This window comes from Chaetodon trifascialis, chromosome 13 (assembly GCF_039877785.1).
Source record: "Chaetodon trifascialis isolate fChaTrf1 chromosome 13, fChaTrf1.hap1, whole genome shotgun sequence".
Lineage (NCBI taxonomy): Eukaryota > Metazoa > Chordata > Actinopteri > Chaetodontiformes > Chaetodontidae > Chaetodon > Chaetodon trifascialis.
Window position 1 is genome coordinate 901,081 of NC_092068.1, and position 22,303 is coordinate 923,383.

Here is a 22,303-nt window from a genome sequence, read left to right on the forward strand (position 1 = left end):
TTATTACCAGGACTGCATAGACGTGCTACGCCGTACTCAAGAGCAGCGACCACTGCGTTACAGAGGGCAACCGATCGCTATTTTTCCGGATTACACAGCAAGAGTTGCTAAAGCCCGTGCTCCGTTCAATGATGTCAGGAACCTGCTCCATGGCAAAAGTGATGTTAGCTATGGAATACTGTTTCCTGCACATCTCTGCATCTGATACAACGGGGACACCAAAGAGTTTCCAGACCCAGAGAAGGCAATGGCCTACGTGAGGAGCACTGTTGTGTCAGCTGAATCTACAGGATAATATTAACCAGACTTGTGCTTACACCTCGAGGGGCACCTTTTTTTATTCTTTTATTTTTTTTATTGTCTCTCTACTCCTGTGTCCCTCGTTGGGCGCTAACTGGTGAGAATTTTGAGCGATAGACACACGCAGTTCATATATTATGCTTACAATGATGTTCATAATATGCACTGTCTTTAATTTCAGTTTGTTGTAATTGTGCAATATTAATAATGCATCTTCAATACTAAGGGGAACTGGCTGGAGCTACCCTGCTGTTCACTTTGTAGTTCCCAGTATCCACATTCATGTGTGATTTATTACAAGATAGGGTTTATTGTCATCATGTTCTTTTAGATGACAGGGGAGGGAAAATTGGGAAACCTGCTGGGCCTGCGTCATTAGGTCATACCCTGATTTTTTTTTGCACTGCCCCATTGCTATGAGAGGTTCAAACTGTCTGGTTTTCTATGTAATCAGGTTGACGTTTATGTAGCAGGACATGTTACAGGCTGCTCGGTAAAATTTGTAAGCTGGAATGTTAAATCACTGAATCATCCGGTAAAACGTAAAAGGTACACACACACCTAAACAATCTTCAGGCTGATATTGCTTTCCTCCAGGAAACGCATCTCCGTGTTGCTGACAAATGTAGATTGAAGGGAGGTCGGATTGGACAAACCTATCATTCTAGTTTTAGCTCTAAGACAAGAGGAGTAGTGATTCTTATCAGTAAAAAGATTCCATTTATAATGTCTAAGGTAGAGTCTGACCCTACAGGACGCTATGTGATAGAAGTGGGCCATCTGTATGGATTTCCAGTTATCTTGGTGAACATTTATGTCCCCAACTGGGATGACTCTATTTTCTTTAACAATATCTTCTTTCGATTACCTAATATGGATTCACATCATCTTATCTTGGGTGGAGATATAAATTGTGTACTTTCCTCAGTGTTGGGTCGTAGCTCCCCCAAGGCAGCAGCAGGCTCAAAATCAGCGCAGGTAATTAAATCCTTTCTCCAGACATCTGGAATAACTGATGTCTGGCGTTTCCACAACCCTACAACCAAGAGCTATTCCTTCTTCTCTCCAGTTCATAATTCTTTCTCAAGAATAGATTATTTTTTCATAGACAAGAAACTCCTCCCCAATGTGATAGATTGCGAATACCAATCTATTGTCATTTCAGACCACGGTCCTCTAACCATGACAATGTGTATCCCTGGAGTGGCCCCTGGTTACCGGCCTCAGAGACTTAATCCTATAGTCCTCTCTGATGATGGTTTTGTAACTTTTATTAAATCAGAAATTGAGTTCTTCCTTTCCCATAATCAGACTCCTGGAGTTTCATACTCCTTAATATGGGAATCACTGAAAGCTTATTTGAGAGGGCAGATCATCTCCTTCAGTGCAAAGCAAAGCAAAGCACATACAAATCGTCTAATGCAATTGGCTGATGATATTTTGAAGCTAGACCTGTTGTATAGTGTTTCACCTTCCGATATCTTGCTTAAACAGCTAACACTCAAAATGGAATTTGACCTCCTCTCGACCCATCAAGCAGAAAGTTTGATCTTGAAATCTAAGCATAAATATTATGAGCATGGGGAGAGAGCTGGTAAAGTCCTGGCACATCAGTTACAACAGAGAACTGCTAACCAATATATATCAGAAATTAGTGATGAACAGAATATAAAATATACGGACCACTCAGAGATTAACAGGTGCTTTTATAATTATAATTCACATTTATATACTTCAGAGTCCCTAAAGGAGAAATCCATGCTGGATGCCTTTTTTCATAACCTAGAAACTCCCCAGTTAAATCCAGAATTAGTTACCAGGCTCAAAGGTGCTATTTCCACAGCAGAGCTGGTTGAAGCAATAAAGAGTATGCAAAATGGGAAATCGACGGGACCAGATGGCTTTCCATCCGAATTTATTAAAACCTTCTCTGGACCACTTTTCTCACTCTTACTTTCAGTGTTTAATGAATCCCTGTCAACAAATTCTCTCCCACCAACTATGCACAAAGCCACCATCTCTCTTATTTTAAAGAATGAAAAAAATCCCCTTCATTGCAGTTCATATCGGCCTATCTCTCTCCTCCATACAGACATAAAAATTCTTGCTCGACGCCTGGAACACGCCCTCCCCTCAATTATTGCACCAGACCAAACTGGTTTCATGAAAGGCAGGTATTCCTTTTTTAACCTTAGGCATCTCTTCAACATCCTTTATAATCCGTCCACAATAGACACCCCAAGAAATTTATAGATATTTGGAGCTGCGTAGTTTTGTGGCTTCCCATTGTAATTGTTTTCTTTCCCGACCCCCTGAGTCCCTCCTAGACTTTATATTTAAACTTAAATCTAACACAAAACAGGTTATAGGCAGAGTTTACAAACTTCTCTGTTCACATGATTCAGCACCTTTGGAACAACTAAAAAGAAGTGGTAAGGAGATTGAAAGGAGCAAATCTCAGATGCAACTTGGCAGAAAGTCATCCACAGGATCTACAACTCATCAATCTGCCAGATCCACTCAAACAGTTCTGTTAATCTAGACCTGTGTGTATCTGTTTTTGTTTTCTTTGTTTGTTTGTTTGTTTTTCTTGTTTTCTATCAACCTGGGGCCCGTTGCACAAAAGTAGGATTAAGACATCCAGGATAATTTCAATTCAATTCAATTCAATTCAATTCAATTCAATTCAATTCAATTCAATTCAATTTTATTTGTATAGCCCCAAATCACAACAAAAGTTGTCTCAGGACGCTTTCCATACAGAGCTGGTACAGAGACCCAACAATTCCCTCATGAGCAAGCACTTGGCGACAGTGGCGAGGAAAAACTTCCTTTTAACAGGCAGAAACCTCAGGCAGAACCAGGCTCTGGGTGGGCGGCCATCTGCCTCGACCGGTTGGGTTAGAGAGGGAGAGCAAGAGAGAGAGAGTGAGACAGACAGAGAAAGATAGACAGAAATGCAGTCAGAGAGAGAGAGAGACAGAGACAGAGAGAGAGAGAGAAAGAGAGACAGACAAGTGACTGAGCTGAGTTCAACCAATCCAAAACATGAGCGTCCAGCCTTAATCAGATGCACAAAGACCAAGCCAGGATGAGCAGACGCGGATTCATCAAGCCGGGTGAAACCTATCCTGGATAGTATGTGCACACGGCTTCCTCAAATAGACCCTGCCATCGATCACAGATTCATCGATTCACCATGGCAACTAGAGTGGCGTACTTCTCCCGGTCGGAGGCAGAAATCCTCATGGAGGCTTACAAGGAGGTGAAGGACCAAATTAAAAAGAAAGGCAACACCACCACAGCTATAAAACAACGAGAAAAAGCATGGCAAAGTATTGCAGACCGCCTGAATGCGTAAGTAGCGCACAAATACACACTCACTGCTCCGCTGAAACCATCACAATTACAATCCAAATAGTTAATTAACATCTCTGAAAATGTAGCGGTACTCTGATTATGAATCAGTTGAAACTGTAAGTGAAATTGACTGCAGATGTGAGTAAAATTGTGTAAATGTAACTCCATCGGACAGTATAACTCCTTGATAATTTCCCTTTGGGATAAATAAAGTCTTATCTCATGTATGTCATTTATTAGCAGATAGATAGATAGATAGATAGATAGATAGATAGATAGATAGATAGATAGATAGATAGATAGATAGATAGCAGGCTTACAATCATGCCCATGCCAGGACAAGGGCCAGGACTGAAATGACCTTTGGCCTACCTGAAGGCACGCTTTCATTGTCTTCATGACTTACAGGTCAGCCCTTTGAGGGCATGTGACATCCCTGTGGCCTGTGCTGTCCTCCACAATGTGGCCTGCCTGAGGGAGGAGAAGGCCCCCAGAGAGCCATCACACATGGACTGGGACAATCCTGCCATCTTCGCTGGCTCATTATGCTGACACCTCCCCCCTACTGCGCTGCAACGTCCATCCTGGCGCACCTCTGTACGCCTCGGTTTACCAAAATACCAAGTGCGCCTGCGCCTGCCTGCGCCGGTCGAAAATACTACTGCGCCGGTGGCAGAGTCGAAAATAGAGCCCACTGTGTGAGTTCAGTATTGAAAGGAACTGATGCTTTGATTTATCCTTATTCAATAAAGGAACATCATGTTACTCTTTGATGTGTATTTATATTTATATTGGATGTGTATTTTATATAGTCTATGGGAAAGACTATCTATCTAATGATTGCAACATCATCTAAAATCATAATTTATCTACAATGATTGAAATTAATGAAATTAATTAAAATTGAAATGAATGATGCTTATGTTTTGTGTTAATGTTTAAATAATGATAGTGGATCTAGTTCGATGTAATAACAATGTGTAGTGGTCAGTGGAATAACTATTGGTTTCCTGCTGACTGAGATAAGGGATGAGATTAAATAGATCCTGAAATTTAGCCTGGTCTGGAGCAGGCTAGCTCCACAGAATAAATCTCCATGGTAACTTATCCCATAACATATCCCACTTTCCACTATCCTGCTTTTGTGCAACCGGATCACAGATAAATTGAGCCAGGATAACCAACATATCCTGGCTTAATCCCTAATCCTAATTTTGTACAACGGGCCCCTGCTCATCACTTGGCTGTGTTTTTTGTTTAATTCTTTTTGTAGCCTGAAAAATGCAAATAAACGGACCTTGAACAAAAAATAAAAATTAAAAAAAAATAAAATAAAATTAGAACAACACAAAAAAACAGAGAAAAATCCAAATCTGATATCACACACACACACACACACACAAAATTACTCACCGATGTAATATTGGCAGCAGCCACCATTTCTCTGTTTCTGACCAATCTGCTGCAGAGGGTGATTGTTACCAAGGCAATCACACATACACCCAGGTCAGGACACATGAGGCATAACACACTCCATGGATCATCCAAGGGAAGCCTATGAGACACATACATGTATATGTGTTATTTCCTAAAGTATTCCACACAGACTGTAGTCAGGTTCTACAATTGCATTGCTCACAATAATGCTGTAATTCCTGCTTTTGTTCATTCTTTATGTGCTAAGATTGCTGACTGCTAATAATACACATTTATATTTTGTATTAGTATTATTACTACGATTAAGATTCCACTTTATTAATCACTCCACACACATGCTACAGTGAGGAGACTGCACACACACCATGCTTCGTGAAATTATTTTCTCCGACGGCGGCGCCCGGGGACCAGTTGCTCTTTGTCACCATTGGTCAGGTGGTGATCTTCTTGCATGTTTTTAGTAGGGGTATTTTTATGGAGGATACCCCAGGTGAGCACAGGGGGAACATGCAAACTCCTCAAGCAGCAGGCACTGAAGGCATGGTAGAAGACATGCCACCAGCGCCCACAGCGGGATTCGAACCAGGACCTTCTAGCTGTGAGGCGACAGTGTTACCAGTTGTGCCACCGTGTTGTATTTTGCTGCTTGATTAATCTTCTATACCCTACATTGTGACTATGTTATGTTTGTTCTGTGTAAATGGCTGGGGCAAATACTCTTGTAAAAACTGTTGTTCTAGATTATTATTTGATTATTTGAAATACTGTATACAGTTAGGTCCAGGAATATTTGGACAGTGACACAATCTTCATGATTTGGGCTCTGCATGCCACCACATGAAATGAAACAACTACAACAGAATTGAAGTGCAGACTTTAAGGTTTAATTCAAGGGGTTGAACAAAAATATATGATTAAACATATAGGAATTGTCGCTATTTTTATACAAACGCTCCTCATTTCAGCGGCTCAAAAGTAATTGGACAAATAAACAAAACCCTAAGTAAAATGTAACTTTTCAATATTTTGTTGAGAATGCTTTGCAGGCAATGACTGCCTGAAGTCTGGAAACCATGGATATCACCAAACGCTGGGTTACCTCCTTTGTGATGCTTTGCCAGGCTTTTACTGCAGCTGTCTTCAGTTGTTGCTTGTTTGTGGGCCTTTCTGCCTTAAGTTTTGTCTTGAGTAAGTGAAATGCATGCTCGATTGGGTTGAGTTCTTTTGATTGACTCGGCCATTGAAGAATATTCCACTTCTTTGCTTTAAAAAACTCCTGGGTTGCTTTATTTTGGACCATTGTCCATCTGTACTGTGAAGCGCCGTCCAATCAACTTTGCTGCATTTGGCTGAATCTGAGCAGAAAGTATATCCCTATACACTTCAGAATTCATCCGGCTGCTTCTGTCTTTTGTCACATCATCAATAAACACAAGTGACCCAGTGCCATTGGAAGCAATGCATGCTCATGCCATCACACTGCCTCCACCATGTTTTACAGAAGATGTGGTGTGCTTTGGATCATGAGCTGTTCCAATTCTTCTCCAAACTTTCTTCTTCCCATCATTCTGGTACAGGTTGATCTTAGTCTCATCTGTCCAAAGAATGCTGTTCCAGAACTGGGCCGGTGTTTTTTTGGCAAAGTCAATTCTGGCCTTTCTATTTTTGAGGCTGATTAATGGTTTGCACCTTGTGGTGAATCCTTTGTATTTACTCTCATGAAGTCTTCTCTTTATGGTAGACTTAGATATTGATACACCTAATTCCTGGAGAGTGTTCTTCACTTGAGTGGATGTTGTGAAGGGGTTTTTCTTCACCATGGAAAGGATTCTGTGATCATCCACCACTGTTGTCTTCCGTGGACGTCCAGGCCTTTTTGAGTTTCCAAGCTCACCAGTGCACTCTTTTTTTCTCAGAATGTACCAAACTGTTGTTTTGGCCACTCCTAACATTTCTACTATCTCTCTGATGGATTTCTTCTTTTTTCAGCCTCAGGATGGTCTGTTTCACCTCCATTGAGAGCTCCTTTGAGTGCATGTTGTGTGTTCACAGCAACAGCTTCCAAATGCAAACACCACACCTGGAATCAACTCCAGACCTTTTAACTGCTTAATCAGAATCAGAATCAGCATTCCTTTATTGATCCCCGAGGGGAAATTGTTTTTTGTACAGTGCTCCACACAAAACAGAATTACAGATTAGAATAAAAAAGAGAGAAAGAACAAGAAGGAATAAATATATACTGTATATAAAGGCAATATTAAGAAACAGAATATTAATACTAATGAAATAAAATAAGAAATATACAACACAAATTAAGAAATATACAACACAAAATATGCAACACAATGAAATGTACAGTAATAAAAATAAGTAATATACTGAGTATATTGGATGTGCAAAAAAATGTGCAAAATGGAATCAGATGTGCAAAGTCAAATTGTAAAATATACAACAGAACAGACCAGACAGTGACAGTGAAGTCCAAGGGCCATTCAGAGGGAGGAGTTGTACAGGTTAATGGCCACAGGCAGGAATGATTTCCTGTATTGTTCAGTCCTCAGTTTTGGTGGTATTAGTCTCTTACTGAACGTACTCCTGTGCCTGGCCAGCACATCATGAAGTGGGTGTGAGACATTGTCCATGATAGTCCTTAGCTTATTCAGCATCCTCCTCTTTGACACCACCGTCAGAGAGTCACACTCCATCCCCACAATGTCACTGGCCTTGCGGATCAGTTTGTTGAGTCTGTTGGCGTCTGCCATCCTCAGCCTGCTGCCCCAGCAAGCAACAGCATAGAGAATTGCACTTGCCACCACATTGATGACATAATTGATGACAGATTAATGAGGGAAGAGCCCATGCAGCCTTGTTATTTATTTATTTATTTTTTGCAGCTTTCTGAGTCAATTGTCCAATTACTTTTGATCCCTTGAAAAAGAGGCGGCTACATATTAAAGAGATGTAATTCCTAAACCCTTGCTCCAATTTGGATGTGAATACTCTCAAATTACAGCTGAGAGTCTGCACTTTAAGCCCATATAGATACTACAAGATACTGAACCCAAATTGATCCTGATGCTGTGCCATGCTGTTCCATGTGTGAATGGTTAAAAGCTTGTAATGAGCTGGTGGCCTAGCCATTGTATCGATGTGTGTGTGAAAGGGTGAATTCAGACTTCTGCTGTAAAAACATTTTGAGTGGTCGTCAGACTAGAAAAGCACTATATAAATAAAATCCATTTACCATAACATTTGCACCATGGCAGACTACTGTGTGGAAAAAGAAACTGTCAACACCCTTTCCCTCAATCAGCATTCAACCATCAGTGGCTGTGGCATGAATAACAGGTGCTACACTTCAGCAATCAAACACTAGTTACATACCTGGACACTCCTATATGTCTGCTTATGGTGTCCCATTGTGAACAGTTATCACCCATGGCGATGCTGAGAGGAGGATATGTGTATAGTACTGTCTGGAAGCAGATATGAGCCAGTACAAATAGTAGACTGGTACAGAACACCGCTCTGATAAATCGACCTGTGTGACCTGGAAGACAAGGAGAGGAGAGGGATAGATGATGAAGATCAAATCAACAAGGTCAGTGTATAGTCAACTTAATAAAAAGAACATAAACAATAATTTAGGAGCATTCTAGCATGTTAAAGTTTTTGCCCATTGCTTGAACATTATTGACACACGCTTAGACCAAAGTAACAAAACTTTAAGTTTTTACTATACCTTGAACACAGTGTAACCATACCCTAAACAAAAGTGCTGCTTTGCACTTTAGTTGCAATTCTGCAAAACACTCGCTCCTTTATGCAACACACTTGCTCCTGCACACTACACACTATTTCATACATAAGACACTTCGTTCATACCACTACCATTGGGAAAACACATCCATTCAAAATACAAAACACATTAGGTAATTGGAAATACTTAAACACACACCTGAAACTACTTACTTACTTACAAAACTGAACACCAACCAGCCAGCCACAAATAGGCCTCAGCTAAGCAATAGTTGGCTAGTGCTCCTTTTGCAACAAAAAAAAGTACTGTGAAACATACAGTACAGTATAGTACATTCTGTACCACTGGGATGTTACAGTACTGTGTACAGTATACAGTACAGTACTGCAAATACAATAAAGTATTGTGAAACATGCAGTGATTATACTGAGATGTTTCAGTACTGTGTATGGAACATACAGTAAAGTGCAGTATATACATTACTGTAAAAATAACCAATCCAATAACAATTTGTGGTTGCATTTTCTTACAGAATGGCTAGAAGACCTTCTGGGGGTGGACACAAAGCATGTTCACCCAACAGCAGGAACTTGCCATTGTAGAAATAGTCAGAGCAAACAATGCAATCCGTCTCCACCAGCTGCGGCAACAAAAGCTTGCAAGTATTCATCAACATAAATTGAGTAAGCGTTACCACTATCAGACGCATCTTGGCAAAGCACAACATCATCATAAAGCAATTATGGGTATAGGGTCCCATTTGAGAGGAACAGTATCAGGGTCAAAGTGTTACAGTCTTTCACATTTACAATACAGTATTGGTGTAATCCGGTAATAGCTGAATATGTACCATTGCATCAGTACCACATAGATACATCCAGAGAGGGCCACAGGTACCTGTATGTTTGTGTGCTGGGGGGGGTTTAAGGGTTATTTTTGTTTTATTTTCTCTTAACTGCATGTACTGTACTGTATAGTACCGTAATGTACAGTACTGAATAATAAGAGTGAAAATGAAAGACTGCAGTGTTTAATATTATTATATTTTATAAGTACACTAGTGTGTTGCTGCTAATCTGAAAGTGTATTCGTATGAGGGAAGTGTGAATCATTTTGTCATCAGAGTGACATTTTGACAAAGGATTGTTAGGTTTTGATAGAAGAGTTTCAGTTTGACATAGATGTGAATACTTTATTTCCCATGTCTTTGCTTGTGTGTAGAGTTTTGACACAGTGAGCCAAGTTTTGCAAAAAGTGTTCAAGCAACGGGCAAAAACTGTAATAAATCATCTGGTTAACCATCCCACCCAGAGTCAGATGAGAAAATTGGAATGGTTTAGCCTGGCTCAGCAAAAAGACTGGAAGCAGATGGAACCTAACAGTGTAGCTCCCACAAAGAAAGCTTACACAACAATTTTATGGATAAACTAGACAATTTCCCCTGGGGAAATTTTGAAATGGCCATAAGGGCTACTGCCAGAGTGTGTACATTATGATGAGATTCTTCAGAGATTTCAAAAAATTAATGCTAAGCTAACATTAGCGTGTCAAATAACACATTAAAAAGATCTCAAACACCATTAGAATGCATTTAAGAATCATTTTACGTAGGTTAGCATGTTAGCATTAGCATGCTAATCATTAGCATATTAGCATAACAACCTGATATCAAAAGTCAAACCCATATGCACCAACAACTTCATAGGACCTCATGTTAGCATTAGCATGTTAGCATCACCTGGGTCCTCTCAAAACTGTAGGACTAGTAGCAAATCGAAATTTGACATGGAAGAGGAATAATAATAATAAGAAGAAGAAAAAACACGCAGTATAACAATAGGGCTCAAGGCTTAACCTCGTGGCCCTAATAAGAAGAAAAAACAGGCAGTATAACAATAGGGCTTGGGGTTCAGTATGATTGCCCCGTGGCCCTAACAATAATAATAATAATAATAATAATAATAATAATAATAATAATAATAATAATAATAATGGATGGCTGAACAAAATGTAATTACCTGTTTTCTACCACCAGTAAACATTGTTGCTTTGACCATGATCATGATTATTTCCAAAACTTAACCTTAATATTGAAACCATGATAACAAAGGCCCTCAAATATTAACAAAGTCATCATTTTAACTCACAGCAAGACGTTTTCCTAACCTTAACTAAGTAATTGTTAGGATCTATTCCTATTGTTTTCTATTTGTCTGTTTCCCTGTCTGTCTGAGCCTACGTTTACACTTAGGGAAAAAGCATATGTTTTGATGCGGTTTGCCTCTCCTTTACATGCAGAGTTTTTTTCACGGAAAATGATAATTTTTGAAAACTCCAGCCAAAGTGGAGATTTCTGAAAACGCCGGTTATGTGTTGCATTTTAGGTTCCGAAATGTCACAACATGCGACTGAAAATACTAAACACCATGTGAGCGACCTATGTTTACACTCGCGCCCATAGGTTTGTCATAGTTATGATGTGCTCAACCGCTGAGGCCTGTACCATAAAGCTTGATTAACCTAGCCGGGCTTCCTCTTACTTATCGGGCTTCACTTAACGAGACATCCGCCCTCCGGATTTTCGGTACCATAAAGCCGGCTATCAACTCACTAATTCAATTCAGGCTTGTCCAATCTAGATCTGTGCGCGCTCACATAAAAAGGGCAGAGTTTGCTGCATGCGAGCAATCGCAAACATGGAAAAATCAGCCCGAGCGCATATTTCACTATGGAGGAGCAAACAATAATAATTAATAAATACGAGGAATACAAATCAATAATCCAGGCAAAAAGCAACACAGTTGCAGCTGCCAAACGGCGCAAGGATTGCTGGCAAAAAATCGCTGACTGTGTCAATGCGTAAGTTAGTGCCATTATAATATACTTCCCCACTATGACTGCACTTGTATATCTGACTACAGTAACATTTGTGTGTTCCATAAATATATGTGTGTATGAAATTTTTCATTATGGCATGTGATTGTAGCCTTATTATTTCAGATGCAACCCGAGTGGAGCAAAGAGAACATGGGAGCAAATCAAACATAAGTATAAAAATATACTTCAAAGTGGTCAGTACGCTTACTATATCTTATACATGTAGCATATGTATATGTAGGCCTACATGTTGGAGGCTATATACAATACAATATACAACGGCAAACATCCCAGGGCTTAGTCTACATTATGCAAATTACACATCAACCTTGCTTACCTGCGATGTCATAAAAGCCCTCTTTGATGCATTGCGTGGGCAGGTGGCCAGGAAACACCACGAATGCATCAACAAGCTCAGTCAGGGCCCCCGCGACTTTATGAATAGCTCTACATACTGTGTTTTTCCCGAGGTTTTCGGCATCGCCAACAGAATACATAAAAGTACCTATGAATGAATAAATCAATCCATGATTTACTTAAACAAATAATTGATTAATGGCATTTTATCTGTGGCTTGCTTGTAACCCATCCAACGAGGGATTTAAAGACATCATAATAATTACAAACATCACTAAGAAATATATTACCTGTGGCAAAAAACCTCAGTGCAATGCACACTGTCTGCGGGACTGTCAGCGCGTGGTTGCGGTGCATTACATTACTGATGTAAGGCTCCAGCAGCTGACAGATGTATTGTAACCCCTCTCCCGAAAACCTGTACCTTTCGTACAGTGATTGTTTAGACAATTCGAACGGATTACAGCGATCTCTAAATATTCTCCTGAGCACCTGAGTGCTCTTCGCACAAGCTGTGCACCAAGATCCACCAGGTTCTCATAAAACGGACAGGCCATTTTCCAAGAGAACTGATTGGTCAGTAGGTGGGGCTTTTATACCTGCTGAGCTCTTATCCTGAACTTATCCTGCTCCGGAGCAGGTTAGGTGTTCAGCATAGGTTACCACGGCAACGTAGCCCGATAGAAAGTAAACCACCTTTATGGTACCGAAAAGCCAGGGTTAAGCCTGAAGTTATCTCGCTAAGCCGTAATCCAGCTTTATGGTACAGGCCTCTGAATTATCTGGGTTCATGTAAACGACAACATTTTTGAAAACGATTTTGTGTGCACAATGTTATTTTTTAAAATGGAGGGGCCAAAATATCAATTTTTCAAAATTCCCCGCTACATGTAAATGTAGGGTGAGACTGGGTGCCTCCTCTCTCTCTGCTGGCTTCTCCTAATCACCTGTGCACCTGCTGTGCATTAGGCTCATCAGACTGGCAGTATTTAAGGTTGGATTTCTGCACCCATGGTTGCCAGTTCATTCTGATCTCTCCCATGTGTTCAGTCAAATCTCTGAGTGAGAATTGTGAAGAAAGCTGTTTTGAAAACCTCCCTGTAATTTGAAGATTGAACTCGTGTGGATTTTTGTTCATTTTACTTTCTGGACTCTTTTGCTATGTGTGTTCTCTGTTACAGCATTCTCCAGCCATGTTCGGTGTGCTACTCTGCCCCAGTTCTTCAGTTTCTGTTTTGATTATATTTCCACTCTGAGTACATTTTCTGTCCGAGAGTTTTTGCCTTTTGTTTTAATAAATTCCTTTGTTCTTTTACTTCATATCGTTATGCTTATTTGAGTCCAGTAAAATAATCATTTCAAGGCTCGGCCCTAACAGTAATAATTTAATAAAAAACTATAATCCCTAAACCTAACCAAATAATTTTATGCCTAAATATAACCAGACTGTAAATGTCTTTATACCTTACTTATTCATAACATTGTCACATCATAAAGCAGATTTTTTTTCAAACAGTATGACAGTTTTGGAAGGCATAAACAGTTGATGCCACCCTGCCACTAGGGGCAGGTTAAAAATATATAAAATACATGTTTGGTACTGGGTGTTCACATTGTGCTGCTCTGCACCATCCAGACACTAACATGATTCCCTGGAGAAGCTGATTCTTTGTTTGGTGAGGTACTGTCATCATGCTTCAGTGTGATTGGCTCAGCCCCTGTATTTTGAACCATACTTCTCTTGCCCAGAACTTAACTGAATCCCAAAGCCACACCAAACATGCCCAAGGCCAGCATCCAACCAGCTCACAAAGAAACTTTCCACAATTTGGATTCCAAAAAAGCTGGGACACTGTGTAAAATGTAAAAACAAAAAGAATACAGTGATTTTTTCCATATAGAACCGGTATAGGCCGAGCTCTACAGAGACCCAACAATTCCCTCATGAGCAAGCACTTGGCGATAGTGGCGAGGTCAAGTCCATGTGTTTCACAAAGTGGTGAACTTCACCCCAACCTTGCATGTATCAGGTTTTAGAACTGGCCATAGCATATCACTGCGGCTACAACTGTGACCAATGATATCATTAATGCCTTGGACAGAAAACAGCACTACACTGCTTTATTTGTTGATCTCTCTAAGCCATTTGATTCAGTTGGCCATGAACTGCTACTAAACAAATTAAGATCTATTGGTTTCAGTCCCAAGGCTGTAAAGTGGTTCAAAAATTATTTCACAGATTGTACTCAGTGTGTCTATGCAGAGGCCCACAAATCTGAATTTCTGAAGATAACTAAAGGTGTCCCCCAAGGATCCATTTTGGGGCCTATTCTGTTCTCTATCTTTATAAATGATACGGGTAAAGACATTCAAAAATACATTTATATGCTGATGATACAGTTATTTACACCCATGCTCTCTCCATAGTAGGGACAGTGCAAGAACTTCAGGCTGCATTTCAGTCATTACAAACTTCATTGCTTTGCTTAAAACTGGTTTTTAAAACTCAGAAAATGAAGTTAATGGTCTTCACAAAAGCACGGTCCTATTTGCTTAGTGATTTTGGCATCTTCGCTTCTGAAGGTAAATCCATTGAAAGGGTTCCCTCGTACAAGTACTTGGGTACATGGATAGATGACAAGCTTTCATTTAATGTACATATAACAACCTTAGTCAGGAAGCTTAAAGTGAAGATTGGCTTTTATTTTAGAAACAAGTCTTGTTTTACCTTCAGTGCTAAGAGAAAACTTGTGGAAGCTACTTTTTTGCCTGTGATTGATTATGGTGACATATTGTATATGCATGCAGCTTCCTCCATCTTACGTAGTCTTGATTCAGTGTATCATGCATCTTTACGATTCATTACAAATGCAAAGTCCCTCACTCACCACTGCATTCTTTATAATCTTGTAGGTTGGACATCACTGACCATTCGCAGGCAAAAGCACTGGTACATTTTCATTTTTAAAGCAATACTGGGCAAACTTCCAGCCTACTTCTGTAACCTCTGTGTCAGCTCTGTTAATTACCAGCTACGCTCCTCCAAGTGGTTACTTTTCAATGTACCCCGGGTTTTAACTGATTTGGGAAAAACTGCCTTTTCCTACTATGCCCCATGGGCTTGGAATAATCTGCAGAAGGACCTTGGATTAGAAACACTCATATCAATTAATACATTTAATTGCATCATAAAGAATGTGGTGATGGAGACATGTTGTTGTTTTTCTTGAGAGGTCCGCTCCGCTATTTTTTAAAAGTTGTCTTTGTTGTTTTATTGTGCAATATTGTATGTTTTTTGTTTGCTTGTTTGTTTGTTTGTTTAATATGTCGTATTTGTAACATTTTAATATGTTCTGACTGGCTGCTACCTTGGCCAATCATACGGTGCAAAATGTATTTCCAAACCAGAGTGTTTGGCTAGGGTAACACGAGCAACTGTTACCAGCTTTGTGTGAGTCCAACCAACACATGGTGACCCAGATATGTGAACTATCTCGGCATCTGTCTCACCTAGCAGCACCTAATGGTGGCTCTCAGTTCCTTGTACTTCATCTAATTGAGACATCCCACCTCCCATTTCGTCACCAGGATATGAGGTCCTTTTGTGTTTTAAATTCTGATGTCTAGACCTCTTAACATCTACATACAAAATCCTGCAGGATGTCTCCGGTGCGAACCACCCCCTAGGGAGCCGGCACCGATACCTACAGCAGAGCAAAAGGTTTGCCACCACCCCAGACCACTTCAGTTGACATACCTCCCATCAAAGAGGTTCAGGTGACCGACCCAGAACCCTTTGATGGGACCCTTGATAAATGTAGAGGGTTCTTGTTTAGAATGCGGCATAGTTTTACTTCAGCGCTCAAGCTCATTTATGTCTGATCAATCTAAGAATTACTGTGTTATGGGGCTCCTCACAGGCAGAGCACTGGTGTGGGCTGAGGAATTAAGTTCCAGCATGGGTTTAAGTACACTCACTTTTTTTGGACTTCCAATCTCAGTTTAAAACTGTTTTAGATCACCCCAACCATGCCGGGAATGCCTCGAGTCATCTCCTGAGACTTCAGCAGGGGTCCTGTTCAGTGGCCAACCACATGGTGGATTTCTGGACTCTCGCTTCAGACTCCAGATGGAATGAGGCGGCCCTTCGTGGTGTCTTCGTCAGTGGCCTCAACAAGCAAATCAAGGATGAGTTAGCCAACTGTGACAAGCCTGTGAAGCTGATTGATCCGATCAACCTCGCTACCCGGCTGGACAACCGACTTGGGGAGAGGCGGTTGAAAAGAACCATCCATCCATCTATTCCATTCACTCTACGGTCCACAGAATTCTGGCAGATGACTGCGTATACTGTGGGAAGGTAACCACAAGTTCAAGGTTCTGGCCTCTCATTGACCTACACACAACTGTTAACATTGTTTTAACACACATGGGAACAAACAACGTCATGATGAGAAATTTCAGCAAACTGCATGCGGACCTTGAGTCTCTGTGCTATACAATTGAGAGTATGGGAAAACGTGTGATGTCTGGCCCCATTCCAACTCTCTCCAAAAGCTCTGAACATTTCAGTTGACTTTTCAGTCTACATCACTGTTAAAAAACTTCTGCTCTGCTGCAGGATATGACTTTACCTCTAACTCTGATTACTTTTGGACTAACGCAAGCCTGTACAGAGCAGATGGTGTACACTCCAACAGAAAGGGCACAGAACAGCTGACCACAAATTTTATAAATTTTCTAGCATTCTCATCCTGAAATGCACTACGGCAAGACTGAATCCAGGCCTCTGTGTCTCCCTCTAACACTTCAAGTATTAACTGTGTGAGTCCTGCCACTGTGTGCTTTGACTCCCAAACGCAGTCTCTGAATAACTGTAGCCATCCTAGGCCCAAACCTACCTTAACTGACCATTCCACTTAAGCATCACGCACTTTAAACATGGCCCTTCTCAATGTCAGATCCCTTACTAATAAAACCTTCATTGTAAATTATATTATAAAATCCCATCAACTTGATCGTGTTTTACTCACTGAGACCTGGCTTGATGAAGCTGGTAGTAAGGAGCTGATTGAAGCTTCACCATCAGCTCTCAAATAGAGCTGGCACAGACCAAGCTCTTTTATCTACAGAGAACCAACAATTCCCCATTTTAAAAGCCAATTAAAAACGTATCTTTCTTGGCAAGCTTTTAGTTAGGTTTTAATTGTAGATTTTATTTTTTTATTTGTTTTGGTAATTAGTATTATTATTGCTATTATCTCCCTTCTAAGAATAATGATAATAATAATACCTTCTTATCGTGTTTGTTTTCATCATGTTCTTTTTATCTATGTTGTTCTGCTTGTTTTTATATGTAATACTTATGTATCTTATATTTACTTATATTATCTATGTTACTTATGTTTCTTGAAGCACAATGAGTTTACGCTTGTCATAAATGTATTATATAAACACCGCTCCTGGTCTGCCGCAGAGAAAGGACGACCAGGATGGGTCAAAAGCGGAGAAAGAATTTCACAAAAATGCATGGCGTGTGTGCAGTCCCCCCCAACTCTGCATGTTGTGTACGTAAAATTGTGACTAATAAAGGATTTCTTCTTCTTCTTCTTTTTCTTCTTCTTCTTCTTCTTCTTCTTCTTCTCCCTCTTCTTCTTCTTCTTCTTCTTCTCACAGACTCCGTGGCAGAGGATAATCTATTGGACGAAGGGGTTGCAGCACAGCTTTTGCCTTTGGAAACACCCATCAAAGCATATGCTTTAAATGGAAAAATACTCACTGAAGTAACACACTGCACTACTCTCTTTCTGTCTGGTAATCATCACAAAGAAGCAATTTTTCATATTATAAAAGCTCCACACTCCCCACTTGTGCACAGTCACCCATGGCTAAGTCTCCATAACCCCATATAGACTGACCCAGAAAAGGTGAGGACAGTGGAGCAGTGGCCAGGCCCGGAGACGGGTAAGGAATTACAGCGTTTTTCAGGGTACACTAACTTCTACTGGCGGTTTATCCGGGATTATAGTGAGATCACCAGACCTCTGACCAAGCTGACCATGGGATGGGAATGGGAGCATGGTGGCTCGGCGGTAACACTGTCACCTCACAGCTATTAGAAGGTCCCTGGTTCGAATCCCAATGTGGGCGCTGGGCGTGTCCTCCATCATGCCTTTAGTGCCTGCACCTACATGCAAGAAGATCACCACCTGACCAATGGTGACAAAGAGGAACTGGTCCCCGTGTCCTGGTTGACTGGCAGCCCACCGCTCCTGGTCTGCCGTGGAGGAAGGACTGTCCATGGATTGGTCAAAAAGCGGGAAAGAATTTCACATATGCCTGGCATGTACAGTTTCCCCCTCAACTCTGCATGTTGTGTGTAAAAATGTGATGAATAAAGGAATTCTTCTTCTTCTTCTTCTTCTTCTTCTAACGGTTCTCCCCATACACTTTTTGTGCCACAGTCTGCTTGTTCCCAAGTATTACAGTGAATCCATGCTTCTCTTTGTGGTGGTTTGCCACCCAAGAGTTGGCTCACACCATCTCACTCCTCCGCCGACACTTTCGGTGATCCTCCCTGGAGAAGATCGCACTTGAATATGTCGCTGCCTGCACCATCTGTGCACAGAGTAGTAGTAGTGGTCGTAGTCCCATTGAGCCATGGGGGTCAGTTTAACTTCTGGCTTCCACCCCGAGTCAAACGGCCAAACAGAGACGGCAAATCAGGATCTGGAAGCTGCTCTGCGCTGCCTCACCACTGAAAATCCTGTCATCTGGAGTTTACTCCTTCCTTGGATTAAATACTCCCATAACTCTCTAGTCTCTTCCGCCAGTGGCTTCTCTCCCTTTGAAGTCTCCTTGGGTTACCAGCCTCCTCTATTCCCAGGAGGCCAGAGCAGCTTTCGTGCCCACCCAGGAGGTTAAAACAAAGATCTGCTGACCACCACAGGAACCCAGCCCCTCCCTACGTGCTAGATCAGTCAGTCTGGCTGTCTACTAAAGACATTCCTCTTCGAACTGAGTCTTGCAATTTTTCATGATTGCATTTATTTGTATGTTTAATAGTGCTTAATTGCATATGTCATTAATAGGTTTACAAAGAACCTGGTTATGTGATTTTGTGTGCATTACAGTTATTGTATACATGAGTCAAGAATTTAGTAGCAACCTCCTCAATTGAGACTGAATTAATTAACTGGCTATCTTTTTTCTTCTTGTGGAGCAAATGGTATGCTGCCCTTGTCCTTGGAAGAGACAGTAGCATACCAGATGGTGATTGAGGGAGTAAGGATAAAATCAGCGATGGCGGTGTAAAAGTGCAACATTATTGATTGATGTTCAGCTCCCACTTGAGGTGCTATGCAGAGCTGAAGTCCACAAAGATTACCCTGGCACAAGTTTGGAGTGGCACTTTATTGATTCTACACCGGGGAAATTAAGTCGTTACAGCCAGCAAGTCTTACAAAAAGCAAAAACAGTGGCACAGAGGGGTCAAGATAAAAAAAAAGTATAAATGATACAGAATAGGAAAAAAAAAGATGTTTATTTACATTATGTACAGATTATTTTTAAAAAATGCCATAAAAATTCTGCTGCCCATAGAAAGACAATTATATGTGTGTGTGTGTGTGTGTGTGTGTGTGTGTGTGTGTGTGTGTGTGTGTGTGTGTGTGTGTGTGTGTCATGAGAAAAACTGCTAATGTCATATATTGTACTGCACTTAAGAAATACCACTGCATAGAAAGGATGGTTTTCAGGCCCCTCCAAGCCTCTCTGGCATTGTTCCCCCTCCAACTTACAAGTTACAAATGACCTTCTAATTGCATCTGATAAAGGATTTATCTCTGTACTAGTCTTATTGGATCTTAGTGCTGCATTTGACACCATGGACCATGGTATCCTATTGCAGAGACTGGAACACTTCATTGGCATTAAGGGAACTGCGCTAAGATGATGACTCCTCTGTGCTCGCTAAAGTCAGCTTTGGAGTTCCGCAGGGTTCTGTGCTTGGACCAATTCTATTCACCTATATATGCTTCCTTTAGGTAATATTATCAGGAAGCACTCAATAAATTTTCATTGCTATGCAGATGATACCCAGCTTTATTTATCAATGAAGCCAGAAGAAACCAGTCAGTTAACTAGACTACAAGCATGTCTTCAGGACATAAAGACCTGGATGACCTGCAATTTTCTGATGCTAAACTCAGACAAAACTGAAGTTATAGTAGTAGGCCCTAAACATCTTAGAAAGTCACTTTCTGATGACATAGCAGTGATGGATGGCATTGCGCTGGCCTCCAGCACCACTGTAAAGAATCTGGGAGTTATCTTTGACCAGGGCATGTCCTTTCACTCCCATGTAAAACAAATTTCAAGGAATGCCTTTATTCACCTACGTAATATTGCAAAAAACAGGCATGTTTTGTCTCAAAATGATGCAGAAAAACTAGTCCATGCATTCGTAACTTCCAGGCTGGATTATTCCAATTCCTTACTATCAGGCTCCCCAAATTCGTTGCTGAATATTCTCCAGTTGCTCCAGAACGCTGCAGCAGCATTCTCCTCCTTACTTACAAAGCCATAAATGGCCAGGCACCTTCTTATCTTAAAGAGCTCATAGTTCCTTATTACCCCACTCGAGCACTACGTTCTCAGAATGCTGTGGCAGTATTTGCTTGTCCTTACCTACTTTTTTAGCTCCCTCTGCACCCTCTTTAGCTCATCTTTGTCCCCTGATCTAAAGGCCCTCTTCTTCTCATTCAGTAGGGCTTTCAGCTCTGGGAACACCCAGGGTTTGTTGTTTGGGAGACAAAGTGCCTTCCTTGTAGGCACAGTGTTTTCCACACAGAAGTTATAGCAGTCCGTGATGTAGGTTGTTAAACTGTCAATATCCTCCCTGTGTGTTGTGCACAACACATCCCAATCAGTGGTTTCAAAGCAGTCCCTCAGTGCCATGCTGGACTCCTCTAACCATCTTCTCACATACCTGATGGTTGGTGGTTGTTTATTCACTAAACGTATGTATGCAGGGAGCACATGAACCCGATTGTGATCGGAATGGCCCAGCTGGGGGAGGGGTGATGAACTGCAAGCATCCTTCTTGTTTGCATACAGTATGTCCACTGTTGTATTCTCTCTGGTATGGCATTTAACAAACTGGGTGAAGATGAGGAGAGTGGAGGACAAAGAAGTATGATTGAAGTCCCCACAGATGGGAAGGAAGGCCTAGGGCGTGATATCTGCAGTTGTGAGACCGCAGTATGTTGTAGTTGGCCGGCTGCTGTTGCTACAGCCGACGAAGGGATGTACACAGTCATCACAATGGCATGCGAGAACTCCCTTTTAAGATAGCATGGCCAAATGGCTAACAGATCAATGTCTCTGGTGTTGGTCTGTTGGGGGCCATTATCCGGAAGTGGAAAGAACATCACACACTTCACCTTGAATCAGCCACGACAAGGTGCACCTCGCAAGATTTCTAACAGAGGAGTCAAAAGAATAATCCGAAAAGTTGTCCAATTCTGAATTTGATACCAACAACATATTTCAAACAAGTTGGGACAGGGACAACAAAAGACTGAGAAAACAGCTGTTCAATTGTTCAGCCAGTATCAGCTGGACTGTGAGTTCAGCCGGACACCTGGCTAATTTGTCTGGGAGTGTTGTTTGGAGCGAATGTGCCATACAAACTTCCCAGTAGATGTTTAATCAATAGTGCTAAAAGGTTCTGAATTGTAAAGATTAGGTGAGCTGATGTGACTGGATTCAAGGATTCAATGTGGTTTTAAATTACTAAGGAGTCGTACAAGGTTTGAAGAAGCTCCTTGAATTGAAAATGATAATGTCAGTGATCAGTTGGTGACAGTGAATAAAGATTAGTGAATATGGTGGTCTCTGGGGCAACTCTGGGTTGCGCCCTGTTGGCAGATAAGGCCCACAGTGAGATTACATCCATGGGAAGACGTTCTGGGGCGGCTGAGAAATGCTTGCTTCGGTGTGATCAAGAGATGTGGTAAATCTGTATCTGTACGGTGTGATCAAGAGATGTGGTAAATCTGTATCTGTACATGAAAAGAGAGAGAAAATTCTGTTGTGTCTGAGAACCACAGAAGAAAAAAAGAGACACCAGACGGAGAGTTCTTATAGAGCTTCATCCAGATAATTTCAGAAGCTGTACCACTGATAGGACGCTAAAGCAAATTTATA

General features: G+C 41.1%; 1 protein-coding gene across 1 annotated transcript in view; it reads right to left on the minus strand.

The window, feature by feature from the left end:
• The window catches only part of piezo1 (piezo type mechanosensitive ion channel component 1 (Er blood group)), a 308,724-nt gene that overhangs the window by 220,501 nt on the left and 65,920 nt on the right, over positions 1-22,303 (minus strand). Inside the window, exons 3-4 of the mRNA XM_070977141.1 lie at positions 8,485-8,650; positions 5,074-5,215 (exon numbers count right to left, since the gene is read on the minus strand). Of these exons, the coding sequence (XP_070833242.1) occupies positions 5,074-5,215; positions 8,485-8,650 (308 nt within the window). The remainder of the gene's footprint in view (positions 1-5,073; positions 5,216-8,484; positions 8,651-22,303) is intronic.